The 15,944-nt window shown below is 33.1% G+C and overlaps 1 protein-coding gene across 12 annotated transcripts in view; it reads right to left on the minus strand.

Annotated features, from left to right (window-relative positions):
- Positions 1 to 15,944, minus strand: part of LOC122402964 (polypyrimidine tract-binding protein 2) — a 548,137-nt gene that overhangs the window by 58,562 nt on the left and 473,631 nt on the right. For all 12 annotated transcript variants that reach the window (XM_043406201.1, XM_043406200.1, XM_043406194.1 and 9 more), the window contains one exon: positions 10,984 to 11,124. In XM_043406201.1, the coding sequence (XP_043262136.1) occupies positions 10,984 to 11,124 (141 nt within the window). The remainder of the gene's footprint in view (positions 1 to 10,983; positions 11,125 to 15,944) is intronic.

Consider the following 15,944-nt stretch of genomic DNA (forward strand, 5'->3'; position numbering starts at 1 on the left):
ATAGTTTAAACAAATTAATTTGTTGCCAATTCGTATCTACAGTACAATTGGCCATCAAAAATATAAAATTCATCCACTTACAATTTAATTAATTCCAATATTTTTAATAGTTCGTGATGTAGCAAATACAACCCCCATTTTACAACCCCTAATTTGAGGGTCAAATATTGTTGGTTACAGAGTGAAAAATTTCACAGATGAATTGACAATTAAAATATCCTAAATTGGGATATATCAGAGTTTGTGATCACTTGAAAGGGTGCTGAAATTTTCAATGATCCGTGAACTTGGCGCAATCCTTTAAGGGTCATTGATCCCGGAAACTTTTAATGGCTGTCTTCTTCCGGTGCCTTTTTGCCCCGAACAGTGAAAAACTGCAACAACTTGGCGGTTATTAAACGACGGGGATTAATGCCTTGGGTTCAGACCTTCGGAAACTTTCGTCAAGTGTGTTTTATTTAACACCAAACCCACCCCGCGACCGGTCTAATGACCGTTTTTAAAATTTCGTTTAATATTTCTAACACACTATATTATTTTAGCGCCATTTTACTTCACGATTTTCTCTATAGTATGCGTATAATTAATTTTACAATATTCACATCTATTCTTATTGTTTGTTTTCTGAGAAAAATATGTAGACTTGCCTACCACGATGGTCATTAACAAGTATTAAATATAGCAAAACTTTGGATGCGTGTAGGTCCAAAACTACTGGCCCTTTATTCAAAATTAAACTGCCGTTAGAAGGGGGTAAGCCTTCCTCTTTGAAATTGCTTTTTGGTTTTTCTCGATCGGACTTACCGTTTTCGAGATATCGTAATTTAAGTGAAAGCGTAATTTTAGAAAAAATTCTCTTATGGCGCTTTACGTGTATTAAAAATTCAAAAACTTTGAATGCGTGTAATTCCGAAACTATGAGTGCTTTATTCAAAATTCAAACGCCGTTAGAAGGGGTAAGCCTTCCTCTTTGAAATTGCTTTTTGGTTTTTCTGGATCCGACTTCCCGTTATCGAGATATCGTAATTTATGTAAAAGGGGTAATTTTTTGCAAAGTCACGTGAGGTCATTGACCTCGCGTAAACGTAAACAAACCCTTTAAAGCCTCATATCTCCGGAACTAATAAAGCTATCCACTCTCACGACCACTCATTTTAAAGGGTATTTCATCCCCTATCCAACGAACATATTAACTATTATAATTTCTCCCATCTTCTATGTTTATTTTGAAATTTACTTTGACTGTACATACCCAAAGAAGTTTCAACAATTCCTATTGATTCTACAACCACTGCACGATAAAACTGAATCATAAATTGTTTAATTTAAATTTGTATACAGGGTGTTTCCGTAATTACCAGCTTCACGGTTAATATTCGACGCGAATTATCCGTGGACGGAGGGGGGGAAACGAAATTAGCAAACTCCCTTTCGATCCAACGTTCATTCATCACGCGAGAGGGGTAACAACGAAGGAAGTATCGGCTTTTAGGGCGATCAGTTACATCGCGTCGGTGCATGAAAAACCAGCGCTCGCGGTTACGACGAAAATGAAAAAAAAAAAAAAGGAAAAGAAATGGAAAACAGAAAAAGAAAAATGGCGGAAGCTTTGCTACAGGGAGGAGGGGGGTGTTCGTTCCGTAAAATCGGATTATACAGCTGGTAAACGGAGGGGTCGTAAAACTATCTCGACCCTCGAAACTCAGTCGTTTCATCGCGGTAATTTCTTTTTCTCTTTGCACGCGTCTTCTTTTGTTCTTGGACGCTTTCTTGCGTACACGCGCAACGCCTCCTGGTTCCTGGACGAAGCACGAACGCTGGAACCGGTCGTAACGTTCCCTCCTGGAGCGTAAACTGCCAGAGCAGTCTCAACATTTATGCCCACTGACAAATGGTCGAGGAATTCCTGACACGTTGACGTAAACGCGTCTCGGGTTGTCTGTCTTCCCCCCTGGCAACTGGGGCGCCCCGAATCTCGCCTTATTAAACGCATCCACTCCAAATATACCTTCATTTTTCGAGCCCAGGTGTATCTCGAATGGAAATCAACCCTGTTTGCTTTTATTTCGTTTAATATCGAGGTAGTTTACACGAGGAATACTCGAAACATTTGTAGCAATTGAGTATAATTTGTGTTTTTGTGATGAGAAGAGTGCAACTTTTTTGGTCCCCTGTTTTGAGAATTTGTATACACATATTGGGGTGCACTTTTTTTATGAGAATTCTTTGTATTTTTATTTACACTGAATGGGTCTTTTTGTTAGACTGTGTTATTTATTTTTATTTACGTAGTTCTTTCTATGTGGTAGTAATTCTTTTAAACCATTGTGGTTACCATTTTTACCATAGTGATTTGGAGGAATTAATGGCATTGTTATCATTGTTAGCATTGTGGTTTGAAGGAATTAATGGCATTGTTACCATTTTTATCGTAATGGTTTATGATTTGAAGGAGTAGTGCCATTATTACCATTGTTACCATTTTTACCATTTTTACCATTTTTACCATTTTTACCATTTTTACCATTATGATTTATGATTTGAAGGAATTAATGCCATTGTTACCATAATGATTTATGATTTGAAGGAGTTAATGTCATTGTTACCATTTTTACCATTTTTACCATTTTTACCATAATGATTTATGATTTCAAGGAATTAATGCCATTGTTACCATTGTTACCATTTTTACCATTTTTACCATTTTTACCATTTTTACCATTTTTACCATTATGATTTATGATTTGAAGGAATTAATGCCATTGTTACCATAATGATTTATGATTTGAAGGAGTTAATGTCATTGTTACCATTTTTACCATTTTTACCATTTTTACCATAATGATTTATGATTTCAAGGAATTAATGCCATTGTTACCATTGTTACCATTTTTACCATTTTTATCATTTTTACCATTTTTACCATTTTTACCATTTTTACTATAATGGTTTATGATTTGAAGGAATTAATGCCATTCTTACCATTTTTACCATTTTTACCATAATGATTTATGATTTGAAGGAATTAATGCCATTGTTACCATTTTTACCATTATGATTTATGATTTGAAGGAATTAGCATTTAGTTAAAAAAAATTAACAAAGATGATTCAATTTTGCAACGTAAACAAGAGACTATCCCTTTAAACACCTGTTTATTGTGAGCTTAATAAAAACGTGAAAAGTGAATAAAAATGATTGAAAAATTTATTTAGTATCCCCGAAGGATAGTCAAATAAGTTACCAAAGTAAATTCTACCATTAGATGGTAACAATTAGTTAAAAAAAATTAACAAAGATGGTTCAATTTTGCAACGTGCACATAACACTGCCCCCTAAAACACGTGTTTATTGAGGGCGTAATAAAATCACGAAAAATAAATAAAAATTACTGAAAAATTTATTTAGTACTCCCAAAGGATAGTTAAGTAAATTGAGAAAATAAATTATTAGCATTAGATGTAATATGTAGTTAAAAAAAATTAATAAAAATTGCTAAATTTTGCAACGTACACATAAGACTGCACCCTTAAACACATGTTCACTTTGGCTGTAATAAAAACGTGAAAAGTGAATAAAAATGATTGAAAAATTTATTTAGTATCCCCGAAGGATAGTCAAATAAGTTACCAAAGTAAATTCTACCATTAGATGGTAACAATTAGTTAAAAAAAATTAACAAAGATGGTTCAATTTTGCAACGTGCACATAACACTGCCCCCTAAAACACGTGTTTATTGAGGGCGTAATAAAATCACGAAAAATAAATAAAAATTACTGAAAAATTTATTTAGTACTCCCAAAGGATAGTTAAGTAAATTGAGAAAATAAATTATTAGCATTAGATGTAATATGTAGTTAAAAAAAATTAATAAAAATTGCTAAATTTTGCAACGTACACATAAGACTGCACCCTTAAACACATGTTCACTTTGGCTGTAATAAAAACGTGAAAAGTGAATAAAAACGATTGAAAAATTTATTTAGTATCCCCGAAGGATAGTCAAATAAGTTACCAAAGTAAATTCTACCATTAGATGGTAACAATTAGTTAAAAAAAATTAACAAAGATGGTTCAATTTTGCAACGTGCACATAACACTGCCCCCTAAAACACGTGTTTATTGAGGGCGTAATAAAATCACGAAAAATAAATAAAAATTACTGAAAAATTTATTTAGTACTCCCAAAGGATAGTTAAGTAAATTGAGAAAATAAATTATTAGCATTAGATGTAATATGTAGTTAAAAAAAATTAATAAAAATTGCTAAATTTTGCAACGTACACATAAGACTGCACCCTTAAACACATGTTCACTTTGGCTGTAATAAAAACGTGAAAAGTGAATAAAAACGATTGAAAAATTTATTTAGTATCCCCGAAGGATAGTCAAATAAGTTACCAAAGTAAATTCTACCATTAGATGGTAACAATTAGTTAAAAAAAATTAACAAAGATGGTTCAATTTTGCAACGTGCACATAACACTGCCCCCTAAAACACGTGTTTATTGAGGGCGTAATAAAATCACGAAAAATAAATAAAAATTACTGAAAAATTTATTTAGTACTCCCAAAGGATAGTTAAGTAAATTGAGAAAATAAATTATTAGCATTAGATGTAATATGTAGTTAAAAAAAATTAATAAAAATTGCTAAATTTTGCAACGTACACATAAGACTGCACCCTTAAACACATGTTCACTTTGGCTGTAATAAAAACGTGAAAAGTGAATAAAAACGATTGAAAAATTTATTTAGTATCCCCGAAGGATAGTCAAATAAGTTACCAAAGTAAATTCTACCATTAGATGGTAACAATTAGTTAAAAAAAATTAACAAAGATGGTTCAATTTTGCAACGTGCACATAACACTGCCCCCTAAAACACGTGTTTATTGAGGGCGTAATAAAATCACGAAAAATAAATAAAAATTACTGAAAAATTTATTTAGTACTCCCAAAGGATAGTTAAGTAAATTGAGAAAATAAATTATTAGCATTAGATGTAATATGTAGTTAAAAAAAATTAATAAAAATTGCTAAATTTTGCAACGTACACATAAGACTGCACCCTTAAACACATGTTCACTTTGGCTGTAATAAAAACGTGAAAAGTGAATAAAAACGATTGAAAAATTTATTTAGTATCCCCGAAGGATAGTCAAATAAGTTACCAAAGTAAATTCTACCATTAGATGGTAACAATTAGTTAAAAAAAATTAACAAAGATGGTTCAATTTTGCAACGTACACACGAGACTGCCCATTAATTAACTTGAGGTGGAAACGGTGACCGTTTCGTTTTCCGCAAGAACGACCGACAGTAATCCTCTCGCATTAATGAAACGCGTTCGCCGTTCGCGTTCGTCGAATTGAAATTCCCGAAGATTACAAACGTTTCTGCGTGCTGGGGACGCGGCGTGCGTTGCCAAACGCGAGTCTCGCCACGCATGCATGCCTTTTCGCGTCGCGTCGAATTTCTGCGGCCGAATCCGGAGGGTTGGCTAACAGAATCCTAATCCGATAATGGACCGACTAGAAAACATTTCCGAATTACACGGTACCGATTGGCCGCTGGTAGCCTTGTGTTTAGTAAGCTTACGCGGCTAGTTCGCCGGGTGGCTTTACAAGCAACGATTACGAAACATTAACGTGCATTAACGGGTCAAGTTTTCCAATGGAACGCTTATTTCTCATAAATTCATTCATCGATGTATAATTTACAAGGAAATGAAAAATATAAAATTCATATTTGTTCGTGTTAAATGCTCGTGGTCGACAACGAATATTTTAAACTGACGTTCGGTCGAACAAACCTAAATCTGGTTTTCGGAATGGATGTAAAAATTTTATTGTTTAATCGTGACAAAAAAAAAAAATTTGACCACTCCCCCCCGATGTACAGGCTGTATCGTAAAAGGTGCGACCCTCGTTTCGGTTCGAAACAATAAAAAAAGTTTATACGAACATGTGCTCTATTTCGACTCGATTCCCGAGTTATAGCCAATTTTGAACCACGATCTCCGGGAGTACAGCGACGACGGAAGGTGGAAAACATCGATTTTTCTCTGCATTTTCCCGGAAAGTTTACACTCATAAAATCGACTCCATTTAACATAAAAATTTATAGTCGTTTGTCCGTGGATCTGAGACTATACAGACATTCTAGAGGCAAAAATAAGACGAAAATCAAGAATATCAATTTGTCGATCGAGGCTTCGTTAAAGAGTTATTAAAAAATTAAACTATTTCAAGCTATTCAAAAATTAAAATTTCAAATCAATCTGAAAAAATTATTTTTAGCTGCGGGGGTTCATAACAATCATTTTTTATGAATAGACATACCCTCGATATCCTACCCACTTTCGAGAAAAAAATTCGAGAAGGTATGAAATTTTTCGACCGGAAAAAAACAATTTCAAATTGATCTGAAAAAATTATTTTTAGCTAGGAGGGTTAATTATAATAATTTTTGGTCAATAGACATACCCCCGAATTCTTACGCATTTTTTAGAAAAAAAATCATTACTAAAAATATAATGTCTGACTACACATTGATATGTTTCCCTGAAAATTGAAACGTTTCAAATAATTCTGAAAAAATTATTTTTAGCTAGGAGGGTTAAAGAAATATTCAACGTATTATTGCGACTTGAATTACCATAATTCCAAGTTTGGTACAATTTTTTGTTAAATTTTTTTTTAATTATTACGGAAATATTCAACGTTGAAACTTGAGTTATCATAGTTCCAAGTTTGTTAAAATATTACACAATTAGAAAATTTATTGAATTTTTTTTTTTAATTATTACCAAGGTTAATTCTGGGTTTGTTTTTTCCATTTCTGACCGATTTATCGCATTCCTTCTCGCGTGATTTAAAGATTGTTGACGTGCCGGAGGCCCGAACGAGTATTTATCGGAGTGGGGGTCGCGTGGCAAATAAAAAGCGTGGAAATCGGGCAGGAATAATGCAGGAGATGCAAAATTAATCCGATTCCACGGCTATTCCCCTGAATTCGATTCCCGATTAATCGGATATTTCTCCGGAATCCTTCAAACAGTCTGCAGGATCACGATGGGAAGAGCCGCGGCATATTTCGCGCGGCAAATGTTCGCGGCTTCGGGAGATTTTTGCCCGCGCCGCGTTTTCGTTAATGGAATATTAAATAATCCACGCGCCCCGACGAAAAATGTTTACCAGCCCGCGCGAAACACGAATATCCTCGATTTTCGCGCGACACCAATGTTTTTTTCCCCCCTGTTCCACGAGTCTTTGCAACGGTTTTCAGCCACTGATTCGTAAAATGATCATCACTACACGGTTGATAACGTTCATACGCGGCTAGTTATTGTTTCGAGAAGTATTCTACAATGCTCAATTTTAATGTTAGTTGGAGAAAAATAGAGTAGAAGCCCGTTTATACTGATGATTCTTAAAATGAACATCGCGTTAGGGTTGATACGTTCATGGGGGGACAGCTGTTGCATCGAGAAGTATTCTACAATGTTCAATTTCAACGTTTGTTGCGATAAAATAGAGTAGAAGCCCGATTATAGTGATGATTCTTAAAATGAACATCGTTCCAAGATTGATACGTTCAATTGGGATCGGTTATTGCATTCGAGAATTGCTCGATGATATCCAACTTCAACGTTTGTTCGAATCAAATACAGTAGAATTCTATTTGTAGTGATGTTTCGTAAAATGAACATCGCTTCAAGATCGATACGTTCATACAAGACCAGTTGTTCCGTCAAGAATTATTCTACAATTCTCAATTTTAACGTCAGTTTGAATAAAATAGAGTAGAATTCCGTTTATAGTGATGATTCTTAAAATGAACATCACTTCAAGATTAATACGTTCATTTGGGATCGGTAATTGCATCAAGAATTGCTCGACAATGTCCAACTTCAACTTTTGTTCGAATAAAATAGAGTAAAACTCAATTTACAGCGATGATTCGTTAAATGATCATCACTACACGGTTGATACGTTCGTACGAGACCTGTTATTGCGTCGAGAAGTGTTCGACAATGTTCAATTTCAACGTTTGTTGCGATAAAATAGAGTAGAAGCCCGATTATAGTGATGATTCTTAAAATGAACATCGTTCCAAGATTGATACGTTCAATTGGGATCGGTTATTGCATTCGAGAATTGCTCGATGATATCCAACTTCAACGTTTGTTCGAATCAAATACAGTAGAATTCTATTTGTAGTGATGTTTCGTAAAATGAACATCGCTTCAAGATCGATACGTTCATACAAGACCAGTTGTTCCGTCAAGAATTATTCTACAATTCTCAATTTTAACGTCAGTTTGAATAAAATAGAGTAGAATTCCGTTTATAGTGATGATTCTTAAAATGAACATCACTTCAAGATTAATACGTTCATTTGGGATCGGTAATTGCATCAAGAATTGCTCGACAATGTCCAACTTCAACTTTTGTTCGAATAAAATAGAGTAAAACTCAATTTACAGCGATGATTCGTTAAATGATCATCACTACACGGTTGATACGTTCGTACGAGACCTGTTATTGCGTCGAGAAGTGTTCGACAATGTTCAATTTCAACGTTTGTTGCGATAAAATAGAGTAGAAGCCCGTTTATAGTGATGATTCTTAAAATGAATATCGTTCCAAGATTGATACGTTCATTTGGGATTGATTACTGCATCGAAAATTGTTCGACAATGTCCAACTTCAACTTTTGTTCGAATAAAATAGAGTAAAACTCAATTTACAGCGATGATTCGTTAAATGATCATCACTACACGGTTGATACGTTCGTACAAGACCTGTTATTGCGTCGAGATGTGTTCGACAATGCTCAATTTTAACGTCAGTTGGAATAAAATACAGTAAAATTCTATTTACATCGTTGATTCGTTAAATGAACATCACTTCAAGGTTAGCTCGTTCATTTGGGATCGATTATTGCATCGAAAATTGTTCGACAATGTCCAACTTCAACGTTCGTTCGAATAAAATAGAGTAGAATTGTATTTGTAGTGATGTTTCGTAAAATGAACATCGTTCCAAGATTGATACGTTCATTCAGGATCGACCATTGCATCCAAAATTGTTCGACAATGTCCAACTTCAACGTTGGTTCGAATAAAACAGAGTAAAACTCAATTTACATCCATGATTCGTTAAATGAACATCACTTCAAGGTCAGCACGTTCATTTTACGATACAACAGTGTCGAAATTCGACACCAATAGATACTTAGACGTGTTTCTCGACGCAAAAGCATAAAAATTCGCAAGGCTATCGAGAATCAAAGAGGGAAACACGCGTGCATATGGTTCGCTACCCTGCAAGGTTACGTTCTTTCGTTGGATTCGCGTGAAATGCACGTTTCTCTAAAGAGGTCCTATTTCGAGTACATTCAGGGTCGAGATAAAGGGGAATGTTTAGTACATGCCAAGTATGAAGACACGGTACATACATTCGCGTAGAAAAAAGGGACGAGTTTCCGGGTTCGTGGACCACAGTGTAGTATATTATTCCTCGAGCTGGCGGATGCCGTTAAAAATGCATGGACCACTCAACTCGAACCGGAAGCACACCGGTTATCCTGCCATCCGGCTCCAAAAGGGTGAATTCCTTAATGAACACCGCGATATGTTTAGCCCCGCCCCCCTTTTCCTTCGTCTATTACCGTGAACCACGAAAATTCATTCATCATGGACAAAATATGGTTAAACAATCTCAAACGATACACTTTTCTGTCTTTGAATTGAGAATTTTTTATTAATAAAAATAACTAACAATATTGTGATGTGACTTCTGTCATATAAAAAAATATTATTTTTTTTGCAAAATTGTTTAAATATAATTTAAATTGTACTCCTATATTTCTATAGTGTTATTATAAATAATAATTATTATCTATTAATATTAATAGATAATAATTTAATTCTCAAGTTAGCCTATTTCAAACTCTTCCTCTGAACAAAGAAGGTTAACAAATAATAATTTAATTCTTGAGTTGAATTTAATTCTCACAATTTAATATTTAATAATTTAATAATTTAATTAATTCTTTGATTAGTTTTTAAAATTCCGAATGGAAAAACGAAGGTCTAAGCGTCATGAAATTCTAATGGATCATAGTTGGTTGGATCCCAGACTTCATGATAATAGGGACGATAATATGGCCTGTCCCCTGATTTTAATCGATTCATTAATCGACCGTCAAAGCATCGTAATTAATCGGCGGAGAATCAGCTAGCTGGGTTCCGTGCGTACCGCGACACGCGAATTAATTCAATAATAACGTCCGACTCGTTACATAATGCAGCCTGTAATTGTAATTTGTAATTTGTAATTCCGTAAGTGTGTAATCCGATCCCCCCCCCCCACGGTGTTTCCTTATTATGAATTTGCGATGCAAAATTACACGCGTTTGGATACGCGATCGCGCGGCGGCCCGTGTGATACGATTACAAAACAAAATTCCATGCAAGTTGCCCGGCGAGATCTGCAACTTTCGTCGAATAATTTGTTCTTGTTTTTGTTTTGTTTCGACGATGAAACGTAACCACCAGCGGGGGGTTTATAACGCTCGAATTTCGCGCGAAAACAGATCGTATTTCTCTCCCATTAACGAAATTAAACTATTCTGTTTCGTCAAATATTAAATATTCTGGAAATTCAATGAAATACTGCGATGATTCGTTAAATGAACTCCTGGGTGAATTTTCTTCTAGAAATTGGGTAGGATTTCGAGGTTATGTCTGTTCACCAAAAATGATTGTAATTAATGATTTTAAAAAAATTCAATAAATATTGTAACTGTGTAATATTACAATAAAAATTGAACTATGATAATTCAAGTTGCAACGTTGAATATTTAACAAATTTAACAAAATATTGTAACTGTGTTTCGTTCGTCAGAGAATAAAATATTCGGTATTGGACAGTGGCGGCACACCTTGTCCCTCGATCAGAAGTTGTCACTCACCTGATAGAGCACGTCCAGAGAAATTGGGTAAACCATCTGTTCCACGATGACTCTGAGAACCGTGTTCGGACCCCCTTGGGTCTCCCCTTGCGTCTGAGCCACCTGATTCTGTCCAGGAAGTGCAACCTGGTTGTTCGAGTTCTGCAACAGAGAGGAAAAAAGGAAAGTTAGTTTCGTGAATAACGATTTCGAGGCTGAACACATCCTACGAACTCCGACGATGTTAAAATATTTATTCCCGTGTACTCCATACGCAATTTTAGTCGAAAATATTGCGATATTTACCTTACTATTATTTAAATCAGAGTCGAGAATAAATAGTACACAAGACCTCCATTTTGTTAACATTTATAGATTTATATAACACTATAGATACTCAGAAATTTTTTAAATATTAAATTTTCATTATTATCTATGATACAAATGTAATTTTGATCCAATTAACTGTTGATTACCACCATAGCATGATGGTAGAATGCGAGTCTTCCACCCAGTGGGCCCAAGTTCGATTCCCCCATGACCACAAAAGTTTTTTCTCTCAATATAAATAAAAATTCAAACATAAAACTAACTTAAATCATACAATGGTGATAATTGACAATTTATAAATAAAAATTATATTTATAAATAACAATGAAACTTTAATAATATTAATATTTAAAATATTACAGAGTATCTGCCTCTTATAACGTTATATTAAATATTCTTAACTTGGATAACTGGATCTACAAGCGTGCAAGGACAAGATTGTGTTAGATATTTAATTAAATCACGCCTAGTTTAAACACAAACAATATAATTTGACGACTCCAACGTCCACAAAGGCTATCAACGACATCCAAGTCCCTATCGTTCTCATCAGCTGTTGCTGCATAGTAAACTGCGAAAGCAAACTCGAGAGACAGACCGATTACCATAAAATGCTAAAGAAACGGGCTTGCATTAGAATTTCGGACGCGGATTAAAACGACGGGAAAGTCTTCCGGAAGTCGCGCGAAAGAGGAGCTTGTTACGGAGCCAGAGTTTCCCCAAACGATATCTTTGCTTCGAGGCAGATCGATCCAACTCTCTCAAAGAATATTCTATTTAATACTTATAAAACTGTTACAGCCTCCTGGGAATAGCAGAGGTTTTAAGAAATCATTTTTGTATATTAACATTTTATAGGATTCCCTTGCAAATGAAATTTTTAATAAAAATTCTATTGTCTCTGAAACTGCAATATTTTGCATATTGCTTTCAAGGTATATGAATTTTACAATATATTGTCGTTAATTTAAAGCGTATTGCAAACAATTCAAACAGTCAAATTTTATCAAATTAATTTCGTAAGAAATATTCCAATTTTTTTTTTTAATTTTTGATGGAAGAATTGGAAAGTTTTTTAACGTGGAATAATTTCGACAATTGTTTGTTGCTCGCGACTAAAATGGGAATAAGGTCGTGGTAATTATATTTTAAGAAAGAAGTCACGGAATATCTGCGTTTTATTATCGAACTTCAACTCGTTGGTACTGAATTATCCATAATTTTCTGTCACTTTCGACATACTTCGACGAGTCGACTGCCATGTAACCCGTCGCTCATTCTAATTTTATACGAATGGTCTACGTGATCACCAGACGGGCTCCATATTTTGCTACGTGGACCTGGCCAACTTCGAAAGTGAATTAAATTTGTCCTGAAAAGATGCTCGTCGAAAATTCTGCTCCATTAATATCCTGGCCCAGTCTTTCTTTAATGCAATCCTTGTATATTAAATAATATACTTGTTGTATCCTCTGAACAAACAATTTTTAAAGGAAACAATATAAATGAATTTTTTTTTATTAATTATTTATTCAATTTTATTAATATTTATTGATCAAAACATTTTTTTCTTATTATGTATTTAGATAACTCTGTTTTGTGATAAACTAAGGAAAATAAAAATTCTTAAAGTGAATAATAATATATAAAATTTGATAATGAGAAAAATATTTAATTTGAAATAAATATTCAATGGTCAAATTATTTTTTTTTCTTATGATGTATTTAGATTACTTTATTTTGTGATAAACTAAGGAAAATAAAAATTCTTATAGTAAATAATAATATATAAAATTTCATAATAATAATAATAATTTAATTTGAAATAAATATTCACATTGTTCAAAACATTTTTTTTTTTTATTATGTATTTAGATTATTCTGTTTTATAATAAACTAAGGAAAATAAAAATTCTTAAAGTAAATAATAATATATAAAATTTCATGAGAAAAAAAATATTTAATTTGAAATAAATATTCATTGATCAAATTATTTTTTTTTATTATTATGTATTTAGATTATTCTATTTTGTGATTATCTAAGGAAAATAAAAATTCTTAAAATAAATAATAATATATAAAATTTGATAATGAGAAAAATATTTAATTTGAGATAAATATCGCATTGATAATGAATGCATAACTTAACAAAATTTAATTTAATTCGGTTTGGAGGGGGAAAAGTTTTGTAAAATGGCTCCCACCATCGCGAAAGGTTTTGATCTATTAAGCTTGGGGGGAGCCCTGGATCGATCGTCGCGACGCAAAGTGGCCGATTGAATTTCAATATTAATCGAACAGTTAGCGAACGTTGTTTCGACGCGGACGTTCATTCGGCCTATTAAAAATGCAACGGGTCAAAATTGGCTCTCGCCAGAGAAAACAATACCATTAAACGTCGCTCTATGTTCGTTGCAGCGCGTTTGAAGGGAACGGCATTTTTGCGTTGGTAAAAGGGTTCAGGTTGCAAGTTGTTTAGAAAGAACTTTGACACGCGCGAATACGTTTCTTGCGATTAGAAACACTATTTATATACTATAAAATTGTTATTTTTTTGTTTCTATATTTTATAATAAACTTTCAAATTAATTATATCAAAAATGTTAATTGGTATTTTAGTTTAGAATTGACGCAATAAAAAATGATTTTTGTTTGTTTGTTTCTATACTTTATAATTGACTTTTACATTAATTATATAAAAAATGTTAATTAGTATTTTATTTTAGAATTGACGTAATAAAAAATGATTGTTTTTTTTTTGGTTTCTATATTTTATAATAGACTTTTAAATTAATTACATAAAAAATGTTAATTAGTATTTTATTTTAGAATTGACGTAATAAAGAATAATTTTCTTTTTTTTGTTTCTATATTTTATAATAGACTTTTAAATTAATTATATAAAAAATGATAATTAGTATTTTATTTTAGAATTGACATAATGAAAAATGATTTCTTTTTTTTGTTTCTAAATTTTATAATAGACTTTCATATTAATCGTATAAAAAATGTTAATTAGTATTTTATTTTAAAATTGACGTAATAAAAAATGATTTCTTTCTTTTGGTTTCTATATTTTATAATAGACTTTTAAATTAATTATATAAAAAATGTTAATTAGTATTTTATTTTAGAATTGACGTGATAAAAAATGATTTTTTTTTTTTGGTTGATTTATTTTTTGAGGTGACTGTATCTTTTGACATTTTCGAAACGAGTATTCCTATGTAGCGTATCAATTATATAAAAAATTGTCAATTAGTATGATATTTCATTTTAGCTTGATATAATTAAAAATGATTTCGTTAATGTGTCAATTGTATCTTTTACAAAAATTGTTTTTACTATGTTTTTTTTGTTTAATATTTCATCATACATTTCCACATTAATTATATAAAAAATGTCAATTAGTACTTTATTTTAGCTTGATATAATTAAAAATGATTTTGTTAATGTGTCAATTTATTTTTCGAAGCGACTGTATCTTTTACAAAAACTGTTTTTATTATGTTTTTTTGGTTCTATATTTCATCATACGTTTCCACATTAATTATATACAAAATGTCAATTAGTACTTTATTTTAGCTTGACATAATAGAAAATGATTTCTTTACTCTGTCAATTTATTTTCTGAGGTGACTGTATTGTAAAACTGTTTTCAATGTTTTTTTTGGTTCTGTATTTCATGATACATTTCCACATTAATTATATAAAAAATGACAATTAGTTATTTTAGCTTGACATAATAAAAAACTGAAAAATTAAAAATAAAAATTACTTTTACTCTGTCAATTTATTTTCTGAGGGTGACTATTGCAAAATTGTTTTCAATACTCTTTTATTTCATGGTACACTTACACATTAATTATATAAAAAAAATGCCAATTTTATTTTTTCTATGTGCCAAATTACATATACTTTGACACTTTACCGACCGGTAGCGGTTGATTAATCGGCTATCGGTCGGTAAACGCCGACCGATAAAACAGTTGATTAATAGGCTATCGGTCGGTAAGCGTTGGCCGGTAAAACAGTCGATTAATAGGCTATCGGTCGGTAAAGTGTTAAATTTCTTTCTAATATTTTAGTTTCTTCTTCATGATACATTTCCACGACGATTCCGCGAAAGACAATATGGTGGATTTACGGAGGTCGACAATTACACGGTCATTACGAGCAATTTCCGGGTCCCTTTGTACCCCCTACCCCTCCACCCTCCACCTTCCCCTCTCTGTAAGAATCGTCGCGAGGTAACGTTACAACTTACTCCCAGCTAACACAATACATCGCTAAGTTTACTGTTTCTGCAATCCATCCGGCGCTGCTTACGCCGCCGAACACGTTCAAGTTTTACTCGCTGGAAGTTTCCGGCTAATGGATTCGAGCATACGTGCCGGAAAGTAGTTCCAGCGAGTTTCGTAGCAGCCACTGCAATGAAACAACAGCTGCCAACGGTTCTGTCCCCACCCCTGTTATTAAATTAAACAATCGCCCGATGTTTTTAGCGTTCGAGCGCGTGCATCCCCCCCGCCAGACATTTTCTTTTCGACGCGTCGTCGTTCTTTAACGTCTTTGGGGCACGCGAGGGGGGAACACGGGGGACACCTGACCCCTGTCGACTCGTTTTTTAAATGGTCAAAGTTGGTTTGTTG

The sequence above is a fragment of the Colletes gigas genome, unplaced genomic scaffold, assembly GCF_013123115.1.
Source record: "Colletes gigas isolate AHSC1104 unplaced genomic scaffold, ASM1312311v1 Colletes_gigas_Sc00042, whole genome shotgun sequence".
NCBI classification, from domain to species: Eukaryota; Metazoa; Arthropoda; class Insecta; order Hymenoptera; family Colletidae; genus Colletes; species Colletes gigas.